At 42.3% G+C, this 16,299-nt stretch overlaps 1 protein-coding gene across 2 annotated transcripts in view; it reads left to right on the forward strand.

Moving 5' to 3' along the window:
- ltk (leukocyte receptor tyrosine kinase) overlaps positions 1 to 15,878 on the forward strand; it is a 55,504-nt gene extending 39,626 nt beyond the window's left edge. For both annotated transcript variants that reach the window (XM_085768504.1, XM_085768505.1), the window contains exons 16-29: positions 138 to 323; positions 1,328 to 1,426; positions 3,857 to 4,018; positions 4,168 to 4,281; positions 8,617 to 8,803; positions 8,905 to 8,995; positions 9,490 to 9,554; positions 10,634 to 10,763; positions 10,863 to 10,960; positions 11,336 to 11,428; positions 11,701 to 11,802; positions 13,208 to 13,342; positions 13,750 to 13,840; positions 13,980 to 15,878. In XM_085768504.1, the coding sequence (XP_085624630.1) occupies positions 138 to 323; positions 1,328 to 1,426; positions 3,857 to 4,018; positions 4,168 to 4,281; positions 8,617 to 8,803; positions 8,905 to 8,995; positions 9,490 to 9,554; positions 10,634 to 10,763; positions 10,863 to 10,960; positions 11,336 to 11,428; positions 11,701 to 11,802; positions 13,208 to 13,342; positions 13,750 to 13,840; positions 13,980 to 15,035 (2,609 nt within the window). In that variant the 3' untranslated portion in view covers positions 15,036 to 15,878. The remainder of the gene's footprint in view (positions 1 to 137; positions 324 to 1,327; positions 1,427 to 3,856; positions 4,019 to 4,167; positions 4,282 to 8,616; positions 8,804 to 8,904; positions 8,996 to 9,489; positions 9,555 to 10,633; positions 10,764 to 10,862; positions 10,961 to 11,335; positions 11,429 to 11,700; positions 11,803 to 13,207; positions 13,343 to 13,749; positions 13,841 to 13,979) is intronic.
- The last annotated feature ends 421 nt before the right edge of the window (positions 15,879 to 16,299 follow it).

A 16,299-nucleotide genomic window follows, 5' to 3' on the forward strand; every position in this document is an offset into this window, starting at 1 on the left:
CCCCATACCGTTCTGTAGCTGTCGAACACAGCAGTCTGCGATGATCTCAGTCTGTCTGTGTTGTTTCTGCCTCCACAGGCTACTTATATTGGATTGTAATAAGGTTTCATTTTGTGTCTCTGTTTGATTTTCCAAAGGTGGAGGTGGAGGCTGGAAAGACAATCCTAGTCCTTACCCGAGAGCTGGCAAGCCTCTGGTGGAGGGTGCAGAGGGGGGGTCATCATGTCCACTGGCCCAGTCCAAGCTGGGCTGGTCCACCTTCGGGGGTTTTGGAGGTGGCGGTGGGGCCTGCACAGCCGGAGGTGGCGGAGGAGGGTACAGAGGTAACAATATTTCACACTGTCTTTTTTTTTTGTCAGTTTTTTTTTGTGTTTGTTGATCACCTGTTACACTTTTGTCATTTGGTTATGTGTCCTCACTCTGTATTGCACTACAGTATGGTAACACTTTACAATAAGGGTCCCTTAATTAACATTAGTTAGAACATTATTAAGCATTAATTAATATATTAACAATCATTATTATGTATTACTTAGGATTAGGAAACACATTAATTATTGTAGCCTATTAGTAAGCAGTTTATTAATGTTTACTACTCAAAGGTAGTTAATACATTTAAAAGTTGAATAATGAAATTAGTTATCATTATGTATGCATTACTCAGCATTAATTAACACATTAGTTTATATATTAATGCTTAATAATGTACTAACTAACGTTAAGTAATGGACCCTTATTGTAAAGTGATACCGTATAGGATATTTCACACTGCTGTACCATTTTCTACCCCTGCACTGAAAAGCCCAAATCACTTTCATGCCTGTTCTTTTCATCTGTCTCATTATTTCATGCCATCTCAGTGGACACCCCCTGAATCAAAGAAGACCGCTCATAATTTTTGTTGCATTTCTGTCCTAAAATAATGACTTGTCTTTGTCTGTGACTTCTTACAGAAAATGTAATGGCATATGTAATGTCACAGATTCCAGTCCTTTGCTATGATTGTCACACAGACTAATTCCACATATTCCTATTCTTTATTTCTACGGTTTAATCCTTGAGTAAATTTAGATGGTTGCCATAGCCTGCAGGATGGAGCAGCTTTACTGTAAGATGACTGCAGTCTAATCACAGCATTGTATCTTTCAATCTTCTGTCATTGAAGTGAAAATGTAGTAGACAGAAAACAGTTGAGAGTGGTGGCAAACAGACAAAAAAGAAGTATATAACGTACATACTGATGAGTTAAAACCATCATAACAGGACCAAAAAGGTGTTACTGTAATGCTGGGAGACTGGTGACTTGACGTCATTAAATGTGTGGCAGGAGGAGACGCCGCGCTGATGGACGAGATCACAGCCGACGGTCAGAACGGAGTCTCGTTTATTCATCCGATGGGAGAGATTTTCCTGCAACCTCTGGCTGGTGAGATTCAGTCTAATGCACCACATGATGTCACGATTATGTAAAGACAACAATGGTGACAAAGGACTAGTACAAATGAAAGTAGAGTCCAGTCTAATGCTCCATGTTGTTGATAGCTAAAAGCCCAATAGGAAAGGAAACGAGACCTTGGGGTCTTTGTTAGTTTGTATTAGTAAATTGTCTGTGTGTTTGTTCTGTGGAGCTAAAATGAAATGGAATTGATATAATTGATTTGAAGAAGGCTGTAAGCTCTAGTTGGGTTTGATATTTATTGGGTCAAACTAGAATTAAATAAATGGAGAACAAAGACATAAAACATTGTTGCAGATGAAGACTGAGAGATGCAGCTGAAAGGACAGGAAAGGGTTGGGACGTGAACACAAAGTACATTTTTATTTCTTCCTCAATGAAGTGAAGAGTTGTTTTTTTTGTTTTTTTGTGGAATGGTAAGTAACAGAAAGCAAACTCCAGAGTTGAAGACAGTGAAATAAAGATAGAAAATCAAGTGAGTGGATGAGTGGTGAGTGAGGATTTTTTTTTGGTGATCCAATGGACTATAAAGTAAGACGCCACCCTGTATTTTATTTTTGCACAATTCAAAGACATATTTCGAGTTATGTAACATATATTTGCAACGTAGCTTTGGGTCTTTCTCAAAAAGACGGCATTAAACATGGCTGATCCCACAGCACCGAGACACAGTCAGTGTGAAGATCAAAGCCTGAACTCCGGGGCTTCTGTTCACTTAACTCACCAAGCTATTGATCCAGTCAGGGCTTGTGTGTGTTGGTGTGTGTCTCTACACTTAGGTTTGTGCCAAACTATCTGTCTGAGCACTTACACCACCACCACACATACGACTAAGTGATGGTGCCCCCCCCCCCCTCCACTTCCCTTCTCTCTTTTTGTTTTTGGTGAGACTACCATCTGATTCTAATTATTCAGCAGGAGGAACAGGAAGACAGTTGACTAATTCACAGCCTCATGGAGCCTGTTGCCTTCGGCGCCAATAGACAGACTTCCATTCTCATGTGAAAGACGCTGTTGTTGTTGCTGCGTGTGCTGCCAGTCATCGCTCGCAAACACAATGACGGCCCCAGCGACATGAAACACATTGATAGAGAGATCAGAGAAAGAGAGATGTTATCGCGATTGAGTTCGAAAGCCAAATAGGTTTTTCCATTATGTGGTTAAAACATCTCTTCATCTCTGACTGTAGACCGACGTTTAATATTCAACACACGTGGCACAAGCCTCCTATTCATAATTTGTATCTACACAAACAATGGAGCACTGTTAAGTCCAGAATGTAGAGTAACCTAATAACGAGAAGAAGTATCAAATTACAACTTCATGTAAAATCTAGACCAAGATGTTGAGCCTGTATTGGCTAAATGTATCGCAGCGCAATCATATTGTTGTATTTTTCACACATGATTGATCCCATAAAGCAGAACACGGTGTGTAATGTGTTCGGAGTCAAAAAAATTAGTGTGATGACGGATGATTTCTCTTCCCGTCAGTAAATGTCATGGAAAGACCAAAACCAACACTATCAGAACTCTATCACCTATTACTGCCTGACATGTTCAGCTTCTCTTTGGCTCTGAGTTTCTCTCCCATTTAAACCTATTTAGCCTACTTAAAGCAGAAGTAAGCGATATTTTTGTGTTAATATAAGTCTTAAATAGTTATATCTTCCGACAGCAATCACTTACATAGAGTGTTTGGTCCGAAACACGGGTCTCTCAGTCACTCTGCTCTGCTCTGAGCCGAGGAGAAAACTTTTCTCGTATCCTACAAGTTTTATCCAATGAGGAGAGAGAACGGCATGAAGGGCTGTGTGTGCAGCCAAGGGATGCGCGTGAATGTGGTGATGTAGGGACGAGGACCAATAGATCCATGACGAGGGCGGGGGCTGCTAACTCCATCGGCTGACAAGATGTTATGGTGCGTTCAAGGTAACCCGTAACTCGTGTTTTTCCGACCTGTGAAGTCGTACCAGTTCGATCTGGTACGAGTTCACGGGTCGGAAGTTACGAGTGGCCGTTATAGTGACTCTCACAGGTAAAACAGGTCGGAGAAACATGGGTTGCCTGGAACGCTACAAAGTCGTAAGTCGTGACTTGAAGCTGTAATTTACGATTTCAAAAGCCTGCCTGGAACGCAGCATTAGCCAAAACGACCGGATCGCTTACTTCTGCTTTAATTTTGAATTGACATGCAGCAAGGCATTGTCATTTTTAGCAAACATTATTCAAACAGGAATAAACATTGTTTTCATTTGTTGGCAGACTGCTTTTAACTGCAGGATGATGTATGTGAGGCTGACTCGAATAAACCACAGAGTCCATGTTCTGTGCAATAAACAAACATGTCAGCTACTGTATGACCTGCTGTAAATGTCTCTGTGTGCATTGTTCCCTCCAGCGATGGAGAGTCACGGGGACTGTCTGATCAAGGTGGAGCTGACCTGCACCCACTGCCAGACGCAGAGCTGCAAGCGCGATGAAGACACTCACCTCATCCTCTGTCTCTGCGACGAAGACGAAGTCCTGGCCAGCGACAATGTGACATGTATTGGTATTGTAGGTATGTAGTTAACCCCAAGTAATAGGACTAGGTAATAGTTACTGTTATCTCAAATCATTTTAATTCCAGACCACAGATGCCACAGATTAAACGTCTTTTTGTGGGGCTGTTGATTGAACCCCTTCTTCTTCTTCTGTCTCACCCAGCAGCTTCTCCTCGAGACCTAGCAACGCAGGACCCGATATCGACGTCACTGATCCTGGCAGTCGTGGTCTCCACCATTGCAAGCGGCATCGCGCTCGTCTGCGCCGGCGTCATCCTGAGTAAGAGACTCCTCCAGTTCTGTGTACAATCTGTGCCTTCCACCTTCCACCGGCTGTGAGCGCAGCTGGATTCACTGATGCTTCCAGATGTTACTGACAAGAGAAACAGGAGTACCTTTGATAAGTGTTGGTTTAACCTTCCTCTGGTGTTCAGGTCACCAGTGACCCGTTTTCAAGTTTTAAATGCATAGAAGTACCACATAAATTTGTTTATAGAATCAAGACTTTTTGACTTTGTCAGGAACCTCTATTTAAACAAAATAAAACTTTTTTTTTTTTCACAAAGTTCTAAAATGCTCTGGTGAAAATTGTTACATTTGTGGTGTTCAGGTCAATTTTGACCCGGTTATAACGATAAGAACAATAATTACAGTTAAAACTGAAATCATAAGTGCAAAACAAACCTTTTCATGGATAAGGAACCCTAACAACATAACAGAGAGATGAGAAACAAATGGGATGATAAATAATTGTTTTTAGTGTGTTTTATAGCTGATTGAAGACTCGGGTCAAAACTGACCCGAACACCACAGATGGCAGAAAGCTGACAAGAGGGAGGTTCAATTGAAGCCAAGGGTCATACTGACAAAAAAGGCCCAGGGGCCCACACCCAAAAATATGAAAACCAATATTTTCATGGATAAGGAAGCCCAACAATGTAATCAAGAGAAGAAAAACAAATTGGATGAAAAAAAAAAATGTTTTTAGTGTATTTTACAGCTTATTTAAAATACGGGTCAAAACTGACCTGAAACACCATAGATGGCAGTAAAAAGCTAACACAAGTGCCCTCCACTGGCTGTGTGCTGGATGATTAAAGGAGCCGTAGGAAAGATATGGGTCCACATACGAACACTTTTTTGTTTCAAGCACTTGTTTGAGGTGATGCTCTTCTTTCTCTGGCTGTAAATGTGGTAGAAATAAGCTCAAAGAGTGTGAAACAAAATTATTCTGCAAGTGAAAATTTAGATAATGGAGGTGAGGTCAAACGGCATATTGTTTATATCTTCTATTTAGTGCCTACAGGAGAACGATTGCTCCCATGGAAGCATGAAACAGTCGAGATGTACTGTAAGCCCATCTCAACGTATGACTAATGTACAAACACGACTGGATATGACAAGTACAAGCAGAAAGCTTTGACATTTAACGAGGAAGTTTCTCTCTCGTGGATGTGTACTGGTGAGATTAGATAGCACAGATTAAATGTCAGGCTGAAAATAAGCAAAACAAGAAAAAAGCTACAATCATGAGTTTATCTGAACCCCCGGGCATTGACTCTGTGATAAGAGTTTAAGAGATATAGCAGAAAGACTGCAGCTGTGATGCAGCTAAACGTTATTGACACAAAGCACTGTGATGTACAGGACGGAGGAGAGGAAAAGCAATGAGCATCTGTATCTGAATGAAGAACTCACTGGTGTTTGGTGGTGGCAGATTCGGGTTAATGTGAGACAAGTGGACAGTCAGACATGATGTAAAAAGCTTTACCGATGATGAGTAAAGTGCTTAAAATGGGAATAATCAGGGAATTAACCAGTTCATGCAGTTTAAATAACACTCTATAAATGAAAAAGACAGACAACAGAGGGATAAAGAGACAACCACAATGTACTATTTAATATGAATTATAATATTCATGTTGTACAATAACTAATGTTAAATGTTGCATTTAACTTGGTCTAAAAAGCTGCTATGCAATATATACTGTTAGATGTTGACTTATATACTAAACCTTATTTTATGAACTGCAGACACTTCATATAAACACTATTTGTCTGCAGTTTTAACAACATGTGCAGTTATTTTGCAGTAATATAGGACAGTGAGGGATTATACAGCTATCTATGCTCTTTTTGCACCTTTGTCACCTTTTTTGCGTCTGCTGCAGGTAACTGGGAAGGAAATCCTTAACATACTGGTCAAACCGCTTATCCTACACCACGTGCAGTTCAAGATGTTATGTATAGCAGGTTCCCTCTCTCTTTATGACAGCCTTTCCGTGGCCTCAATGAAATGGCTGAATATTAAGCAAAGTTAAGCCATGGAGGAGTCGCTCCCTCTTTCTTTCCCACAGTCGGTGTTGGTGGATCTGAACTTTGTGTGAGGGCCGCTGGAGAAATCTGCACAGCACTTCCTGCTGAAAATATCAGTTTCACTCAGCTCTGTGGGTTCAAACACAGACTGACAAGAAAACCAGTCATGGCAGACGCAGTGATATAAAATAAACCTCCTCTAAGGAAAGTGGTATTAGAGTAAAGCTGATGGATTAGAGGAGTTGTTTTTCCCATTCACAGTGAGACCTGAGTAAGGTAATTGAAGTTTTCCAGTCGACCTTAAAGCAAAACATCTAAATACACTTGGGGCACTGAAATGGCATAAATCAGAAAATCAACCAAACTATGTCCATTTTTCTTGACATGATGGACTATCATGAGACTGTGAGAATATTGATATTGGAAGTGGTTGCTACTGCACACATAAAATGCACATTTGGAAAACACTACTTTCAGGAGACGTATTGGAATATGTTGATAAAATGTAAAAAAAAAAAAAAAAAAAAAAGAAAGAAACTGGTTCTTCCTACAGATGCAGGCAAAACTATTGGGACGCACTGTCCTTTCAGGACACGAGAGATCGAAGGAAAAGGGGCAACAGTGTTGTGAAAGGACAGATGTGTTTGAAAAGAATGGGGAACGGGAAATGCATTACTGGAATGGACAAGGTAGCAAAGGTTAACGCCAGCCTGACCGCCAAATATGAGTCATCAGAAAAATGTTATTTTCTAAAAAATAAATGAATAAATAAAAACACAAAGTTCTGAACAGAGAAAACTTTTCAAACCAAGTGTTAGTGTACAGTATGTAACAACATTGCACACAGTCTGAGGTTAGGAAAGCTAAGCTAAACATAGATTCACTCTGTGTAATCAGAGCGTAATCAGACAGAATTGCAGATGAACTGTGGAGTGTAACTGCATGACATCGTACACAAAGTGCAAACAGGGCACAACACACTGGGGCAAACGTCTTCTTTATGAAAAATGGGTTAAGTATTTAGCGTGCCTTCTTACTAACTGCATTGTGTGTAATTGTGTGAATTTGCAAGTGAATAAATCAAGTACTAAAACAAAGATGGTGGTCACCTGTGTGCAGTACCTGACATGCTTTGCTTTTAGAAAGGGAGATTGTGTTGTATCTATCAGGGGCTTTGAGAAAGGAAAAAAAAAGACGCATTCACACACACACACACACCCTTCAGGTTAACGGTGTCTCTCCACCTGAGCTCTCCCCCATGCAGGGAGGTAGTCTGTTCCCTGGGCGCCCCATCTCCTCCACCCCTTCCTCCTCCACCACTTCCTCCCCCCCTCGTCTCAACCCTCCCCTCATCCCAACTCCCCCGAGTCCCTAGCATCTGCACCGGGCGATGGCTCGACGGCACCTCTTACCTGCACGCAACGCCCCCCTCCCTGGCAGACTACCAACCTGCATCGGGGACGTGGGCTGCCTCCACGGCGGGTGAGTCCAAACTCACTGGCACAGACAGTCTAGGAGCAGTAACCAAGGAGAGGACATCCCACATGCATCCCACACAAAAAAGCAGGATTTACCCTCTGAAAGAGGAACTGATGTTTACACATCAAACTCTTCGTGGGGCCACTGCTGCAGATGTGAAAAAGGTTGTAGGCTTTTGTGGCTCCTGAGGGAACTTTGTGACATCTCATTTAAAAGGTTGTAGCCGGGGACTATAAATTTAAAACTGTGAAATTATACAAAAAGTGAGGTTACAAGACCTCCGTTTGAAGCTGAAGGCTCAAGGCTTCCACCAGCATAATGCACCTAAATCTCCCAACCAAACTGACTGTCGAGTTGCATTGTGGGTAAAGAAGGCACCAGTTTCAGACAAGTAAGCAGAAAGCATGCAGTTAAAAAGACCATCTTTCCTGCTGCTTTCCGTTTGGAGCCTGACAGTGTTTGAGGGTGCAAGTCAGTGGAGTATTTTATTAAGGAACAAAATTAGTGCATGTGAACCATTTAAAAATTAGATTTATAAGTCATTTTTTTAAATGGTTAATGTTGTTTTTACACTGAACAACATCCACCAATGAGATGCAGCCTGACCCCTCCTTGTGTTACCGCTCCTACCTTCAGCAGATAGTCAGGAAGTTGTTTCTACAACTTACATGCAAGTGTGGGGTCCTGGTGACATTCAGCATTATGATTGTATTTGTCATGTTCTTATTGTTTGTTTTTTGTTTTTTTTGGTTATATACTGTATATATATTTTTTTTAAGTTCCTGAGACCTTTGTCCCTCTGTCTCATCTTTGAATCTAGTGTGGTGTCGCAGGAAGAACGACTTGCACGCAGTGAGGGGGCGTCTACAGAGTCCAGAGTACAAGCTGAGCAAGATCCGCTCCTCCACCATCATGACGGACTACAACCCCAACTACTGTTTCGCAGGGAAGGCCACTTCACTCAGTGAGCTGAAAGAAGTACCACGCAAGAACATCACACTTCTCAGGTAGGTCACAACGTCTCCCTGTGCGAATGCGGTATGTCAGAGTGCCTTTGTGTGTTCAATTGCTGTGTTCTTCATGTTTTTTTGTGTTCGTTTCTTTTCAGAGCTCTTGGCCATGGTGCATTTGGTGAAGTCTATGAAGGACAAGTTCTGGGGATAAGCAGTGACAACGGTCCCATGCAGGTGGCCATAAAGGTAAAGTCACTCGCACAATGGGGACAAAATTCACTAAAGTGCAAGTTCCTAGCACCTCACTGAGAATCATGTTCAGTACATATAATCCACTCAACTACATCCCACAGGGGTGCTGCTGCTAAAGGTCACATGAACGTGTGTGTGTGTGTGTGTGGGGGTGTGATATTTTTATGCACTTTTTAAAGATTGTTTGCTTTGCTGCTACTAAATATGAAAACACAATCATGTGGGATTTTTTCATGTTAAATTAACGATTTTTATGCGAAGATGAAATCAAATAGTGCAAAATAATCATGTCACAAATCACAAAATGATTGTTGACTGAAAAAGGAGAATTACATCGAAAAAGTAAAAAAAGAAAGAGTCTAGTGATCTCCATACATATGGCTTTACCTGCTTTTTAATAGTCAACTGATTATAGATTTGTGTTCTTCTTAACGACAGCACACAGCGCAACGCCTCAAACTGCTTCTCTGGTCATTTCTACTCCACAGACTCTTCCAGAAATCTGCTCTGAACAAGACGAAATGGATTTCCTAATGGAGGCGCTGATTATGAGGTGCAGCACACTGCAGCAGCACACCGTACTGTTCGCTGTATAATTTAGTTCACACGATGATTCAGCCAATGCAGCCACCTTGAACCATACCAGCGTGTGCTGCCTTTGTTTTCTAGCTCAGCGTGCTCCTCTGAGTGAGGGGAGATAACAGCCAGAGGCCGATTACTCACTCAGCAATCAAACCACAAGCATAATAATTACGGGTTGTTCTCTTACACAAGAGGCCAATCTGTTAAAAAAATAAATAGACGATGGTGTCTGCAGAGAGACGTTCTGATTCAGTTAATTAAATTCTATTTTAAGACCTGAGTGATATTGATTGGTAAGTAACAGCAATTAGTCTCCATATTTTATTGTAGATAACGTTTCGAGACAGACAGTCATCAATCCACATCAAAGGGACTTTACTAATTTAGATTAGATCACACAAATTACTCAGGTCACGTATGAGTTAATTAATAATAAATAAAAGAGCCAACATGAAACGTCTGTTGTGACTGTCTCTAAAAGACCATCTCTCCTCAAGAAGAAACGGCATATCCAGTAAAATCTGTGTTTTGCTGTGATCCTCACATCTGTATTCTGTTATTCAACACATTAGAATAAAATGTTAACAAGTCAACCATCAACTGTTTGGCCCATCAGCTTTTTTTTTTTTTTTTCTCCAAAAGTTTCAACTCAACTCTGAAAAAGAAATGTACAAAGGGAAAATTGTTCAGTTTAGAATCTGCTTAAGCATTTAGGGAAACTAAAGCATGCCCCCATTCAGGTTTTTTGACAGGTGACAGTTCTGTCCCTGTGCAGTTTCAAATCTACAATTACAGCCTGAATTGGTTTGAAGAGACACATTATAAAATTCCATTTATAGCATCTATTGCTGTGCTGGAAAGTCAACTTTGTTGTTTGTATATTTCAGAACAAAACTCAAAGTTTTACGAATGAGATCAGAGCTTCTCTCTTTTATCTGTGTTTCCATGCCCTTTTTCTACTACCCATGTGTCCAGTATAAAAATACGCCCACTATCCTCAACAGCACATCACAAATGTGGCACTAAGTGCTGTTTTCTGTTTGTCCACAGCAAGTTTGGCCACGACAACATTGTGCGCTGCATCGGAGTCAGTCTGAACATCTTGCCACGGTTCATCCTGCTGGAGCTGATGACCGGAGGAGACATGAAGAGCTTTCTGAGACTGAACAGGCCACGGGCTGTACGTCTGTACTACACCTGTCTGTGCTGCTGCTGCTGCTGCTGCTGCATGTGAATGTGTGTTTGTGGAGTACACTAAACTGAGATGTGCCACACGCAGGGGCAGACCTCCTCTCTCACCATGCGGGACCTGCTGCGAATGGCCAGGGACATCGCCTGCGGCTGCCGCTACCTGGAGGAGAACCACTTTATACACAGGTTCAGATTCAGCCCCAGTCATTATATTACTGCTGAGAGCTCCATTTAAATAGCATGGGGATCAGCAACAGAAAAATATAATGCACTAGGGTTACACTCGCTCTTTTGTGCAATTGAGAGAGCTACATGTAAAAAAAAACACATAGATATTATCATATGTTTACTTTTTTTCCTAGATATACTGTATATATTTGCTTGGATTTACTAGATTCTCTGTTGTCATTGCATGAGTATTATGTCTAATGTACACTATAGTGGCCAGTGCACAGTGTGTATGTAAATGTAAATCTATACAAATCAATCTTGTTTCTAAAAAAAAAGATAAGTTGAAGTGTGAGTGCAGCTTCATTCTGTAACAGCTGCTGTGTTTTTCAGAGACATTGCTGCTAGAAACTGCCTGCTTACCTGTCCTGGACCTGACCGAGTAGCTAAGATTGGAGACTTCGGTATGGCGCGGGATATTTACAGGTTTGTGTACAGGAGCTGCACCTTTTGAAGTCCAAAGCAAAGCAAACCAGATGCTTTAAGATGATGTGTCTCATGGGAGTCAGAGTGCAGGCAGCACTGGGTTGATGTGGTAAATGGGGGACCACTTGAAAAGTGATCTAATTTTCCACTATTGGGGCCAGTCTGTAAAATGTTCTTACAGAGTTCATGACCTTGTGATATTTACCTTCCCTTCGAAAGCAATGATAAATGGACATTCCTAAATCTGATAGCACTGCTTTTTGTTTCCTTAGAGCCAGCTATTACAGGAAAGGCGGCCGCGCCATGCTGCCAGTCAAATGGATGCCTCCGGAGGCGTTTATGGAGGGAATCTTCACCTGCAAGACTGATACATGGTATAAACACGTGATATATATACAGAAAGGCTCCAAAGTAAATTCACAAAGAAAAACTGTTTTCAATTTAAATGCAGATGCAGTTTGCACCACAGTTTGAAACCTCTTGTTAAAGAGTTCACGATTTAGAGATCACACAAATTTGTAGGTCTTTGATCACTGCTGAATATCATAATGTAATTAGCATATTATTCAAAGTTCACTACCGCACTAGCGCAAATTTTCCTGACTGCAAACTATTCGGAGAAGGCTTGCACTGATATCTATTTTTATCTCTTTTTTTCCAATGACGTGAGAGAGCTGGGTGATGAAAAGTATGGCAGCTCCTAATTACCACAAACCAATTTTCACAAACCGAGTAATTTTACAGCTAAGTAAAACCAGATAGACCTACTGAGAGTTCAAGGTTTAAAAAGCTGTATATCAACTGGGCATCTTCAGCTTCAACAGTGTCTTTATTCAAAACACAGAGCCAGCTGAGCAGTGTCCAAACCACTTCTCCAATGATGAAACAAGCAAAATATTTCACACAGGCCAAACAAAGGTTTGTTTCAAGATAAAGTCTGAACAAATCTGAATTTTTTTAGTTGGAACCAGAAATTTAATGTGGAGACAGTGGGTGGCATAGTTAAACAGAGAGAGGGGGGTATGCTCAGGATCAGCTGCAAGTGAACCACAAAAAAATATATATCCAAGTTCTGCAGAGGGACATTGTTCACTTTTTGCTTAAAGCTGTTTGGAAGAGGAATCATTTCCCATCACGAATTTCTTCTGCAACAAATCAGAAATACAATCGCTAGATTGTTTGGCTTTCCATCATCTTACCAGAACTCAACCTCCGGGAACAACTGTGGGGAAATGCATAAATAGACAATACAAACTGCATTGTTCACCATCAGGGAGGGTCAAACAGAGCACTACAGTAATATGAAATAGTTATAGAACTGATATGAGACAAACAAAGTTAGTGTTGTGTCATATTTTATTCTATCAACATAATTTTTTGACTTACATTCGTAAAAAATGAATGATCCAAGACCAACAAAGTTAAAGATTTCATTTGTTTTCTGTTTCGTGGAAGTGAACAGTGATTTGGAGATTTTGTGACATAATAAAGCAAATTGTAACTGCTGGTCAGTAAGACTTGTAGAGAACAAACCACTCTGAAGACCAACAGGAAGATTTGTTGTTCAAAACAAATGTAATGGATTTTGATTTATCCTAATTCAACACTTGCCTCTCGCTGAGGACAACTGACATCTCGTGTTACTTCTGTTATGTGTTTTGTGTTGTACTCAGTGTGAGGAGCACGAGAGCGGGAAAGGTTTGACGTGTCTTGTCTTCTTTCTCCATCACCTCAAATGATCCAGGCCAGTCAGTTGTTGATCTGTGTCGCCCCCTGCAGGTCGTTTGGAGTGCTGCTGTGGGAGATCCTCTCTCTGGGCTACATGCCATATCCCTGTAAAACCAACCAAGAGGTGCTGGAGTTTGTGACCAGCGGAGGACGAATGGATCCTCCCAAGGGCTGCCCCGGGCCTGTGTGAGTACTTGATACTCTTCTGAATCTGAAAAGCATATGTTCATTTCCATACTATTTTCAATTTTTTTTATTATAATTATTTTTTGTGTTTTAATACGTGTTGTTGTCTGTATTGTCTTGCTGTTGCTGTGTGACATTTAAATTTCCCCTCGGGATTAAATAAAGTATTTCTAATTGGAAATCGCTACATTTATTAAAGATGGTCATTCTTTGTGCAACACTATTATCATTATTATCATACACACAAGTTTCCTCTGCTTCTTTTCTCTCTTCAAAATGATGAACCAGCAGTGGGAGAGAAGAACATTTATTATTGTGTTACCATTTCTCCATTAGTATCACATTTACAATATAGTTTGAAATACAGATTAAACAATATATCTGTGTGTTTGTGTGTTACTGTGCAGCTATCGGATCATGACCCAGTGTTGGCAGCACTGTCCCGAGCACCGACCCAACTTCTCAACTATCCTGGAAAGAATTAACTACTGCACTCAGGTTGAAATCATATCATGTTAATTTTGCAAGAATATAATTGTCCAAATATGTTTTTATGTTTTTATTTCAGTCTTTTTTTGCCTCCTTCTGATTCAAATACTGACTTTTATCATCTGTCCATCTCACTGCTCTTCATCAGGACCCAGATGTGATCAACACACCCCTCCCTGTGGAATATGGCCCCAACACGGAGGACGATAGTGGCACAGTAATCCGTCCCTCTGATCACACCTCCACCAGCCTTACTCCGCTCCTGGTGTCTCACCCTGTTTCCCAGGATTCCTCCTCCCAGCTGGGGCTCTCACCTCTCGGGCTAAGTCCTACCCCGCTCCCCCCACAGCCCACGAAACCTCGACTGCTCCTCCAGAGAACCCAGCCCGTCCACCATGAAGTGGCATCGTGCCGCGAGGCGCTGGAGCCGTCCTGGGCCGAGACGGTTCCCGCCCCCGGTTTGTCAGCAGCAGCTGCGGGCGGCCACTGGCTCCACGCCGAGCCTCCGCACCACCGGCCTTGCTCCAGAAACAGCTCCTCCTCGGGGAGCCAGAGGCTGAAGAACAAGACCAAGAACCTGTGGAACCCCACGTACGGCTCCTGGGTTTTGGAAAACTTCAGGGGGAAGAAGACGCTGGCTCACACTCAGTCCATGCCGCTTTCGAGCTCCACATCCTCCACCGCCAACACACAGACCTGCAACCCGACCTCAGAGAGCAACGAGGCTGGGTGTGAAAGCGCCGCCACCGCCCACCTCGGCCCCTCCGGCCTCTGCCCTCCCACGACTCCATCCCCTTCCTGCCAGGCTCAAGCCACTCCGAGTACGTCCTCGCACAAGACCCCGGCGAGTGGGAACGCGAAAGCTGGCATGGACCTGGCAAAGCTCCAGAATTTCCCCTGTGGCAACGTCAACTACGCCTACGACGAGCAAAGCTACGAGGCGGAGAGCCTGCCCCTGGTTATGCCCAAAGGCTCGGAAGCCGTAACAAACACCAGCTCTGCCCCGAGCGTCTCCTCAGGGACGACCCTGGGACTGGCGTTAGGCCTCCATACCTCCTCGTCCTGTATGCCTAAGCTGCTGCTCAAGCGCCACGCCAGCTACGGACACGAGGACGTGAGGAGACACACCAAAGCTGAGAAACCCACACGCGACCGAGACTCTGGCTTTTCTCTGTCTGAAGACCTCAGCGTTACTCCGATCTAAGAAATGGCCCACTGTGACAGGGGTTTGGATTGATATTATTGAAAATTGAAAATATCAATGAGCGCCTTGTCTGACAGGCTGAGTTTCAAGCTCTGGATGTCTGGAACAAAAAAGCATGACCATGAGGGCTCCACCAGTCTGAGAGCCACCGCATCAAATCATTAGAGCTCCTGGAATGCTGGAAAAAACACACTCAGATGCACACGAACCCTCCTCTGCACTGTGATACAGAGAGCCAGTGCTGGACTTTCTCCTTGGCTTCTGATACACTGGTAGCTGAACACTGAAGCTGAAACACTGGATGACACGCAGCCCTGCACTTTCCCAATGTCCACACACTGTTGGTGATGGCTGCCGTAAATAACTGCTGTAGTTGGACTCCTCTTTTTACCTACTTTTTTGTCTTTTGAGTGTGTTTTATTTCACGACAGCTTTGGCAGTAACATGTGTTGCATAATTGTTAACAATAGGTTGGAGTTTGTAGTATTAATTGTGCATTATGACCCTGACACGCCAAAAATACTGAGCTAACTGGGAAGCAAAACTCTAGGAATGTGCTTTATGACAAGTTTTCATTTCGGCGTTACGTCAGAAATGGCTTTTGTAGGCTAATCACAACTTCTTTGGTGTGGAGTTAGAGTTTGTTTCATTTGTAATTTCATGCGCACATCAGCAGCTTGTAGTGCTTGTTATGTGACTCTAATTTGCTTTTACCCCAAATAATGTGAAAACACGTCCTCCAAAAGTACTGCAATAATGTGTTTCCTTAAGATAAGAGTATATCTTGTGCCTGAGGGTTTATTCTCGACCTTGGAAACAGCAGTTTGGAAGAAAAAACAACAACTTTCAACACAACATCCACTCACAAGATCATAAGCCCTGTAATTGTTAAAGGATAGTCTGTACATAGCTCTGTTTTCTCTCCCTGGCTTTTGACTGAGGCCTGGTTCGAGCACTCCGACGCCTTCCAAGCTGATGTGAGTAACATCGGCTTGGTGCTCACTGACAGCTGACGTCTGTTAACCCTGTTCATTCAGTCTCATGGGTTGTGCTCAATAGAAGATCAAAACCACTGTCATGTCTGTTCTGTAAATATGAAGCTTTAACCAGCAGCTGCCAAGTTTCGAGTGTAGTCAGTGGGACAGAGACATAAAGTGGTCACTCTCTAACCCCAAATTGCTGGTTTTTATCTTTTGATTCTTCCATGGATCAAAACAGTATAACAATTACACAGGTATAATGTGTTAATTAGGGAGTTTTAGAG

This window comes from Trachurus japonicus, chromosome 22 (genome assembly GCF_045865225.1).
Source record: "Trachurus japonicus isolate A0001 chromosome 22, Traja_1.0".
NCBI classification, from domain to species: Eukaryota; Metazoa; Chordata; class Actinopteri; order Carangiformes; family Carangidae; genus Trachurus; species Trachurus japonicus.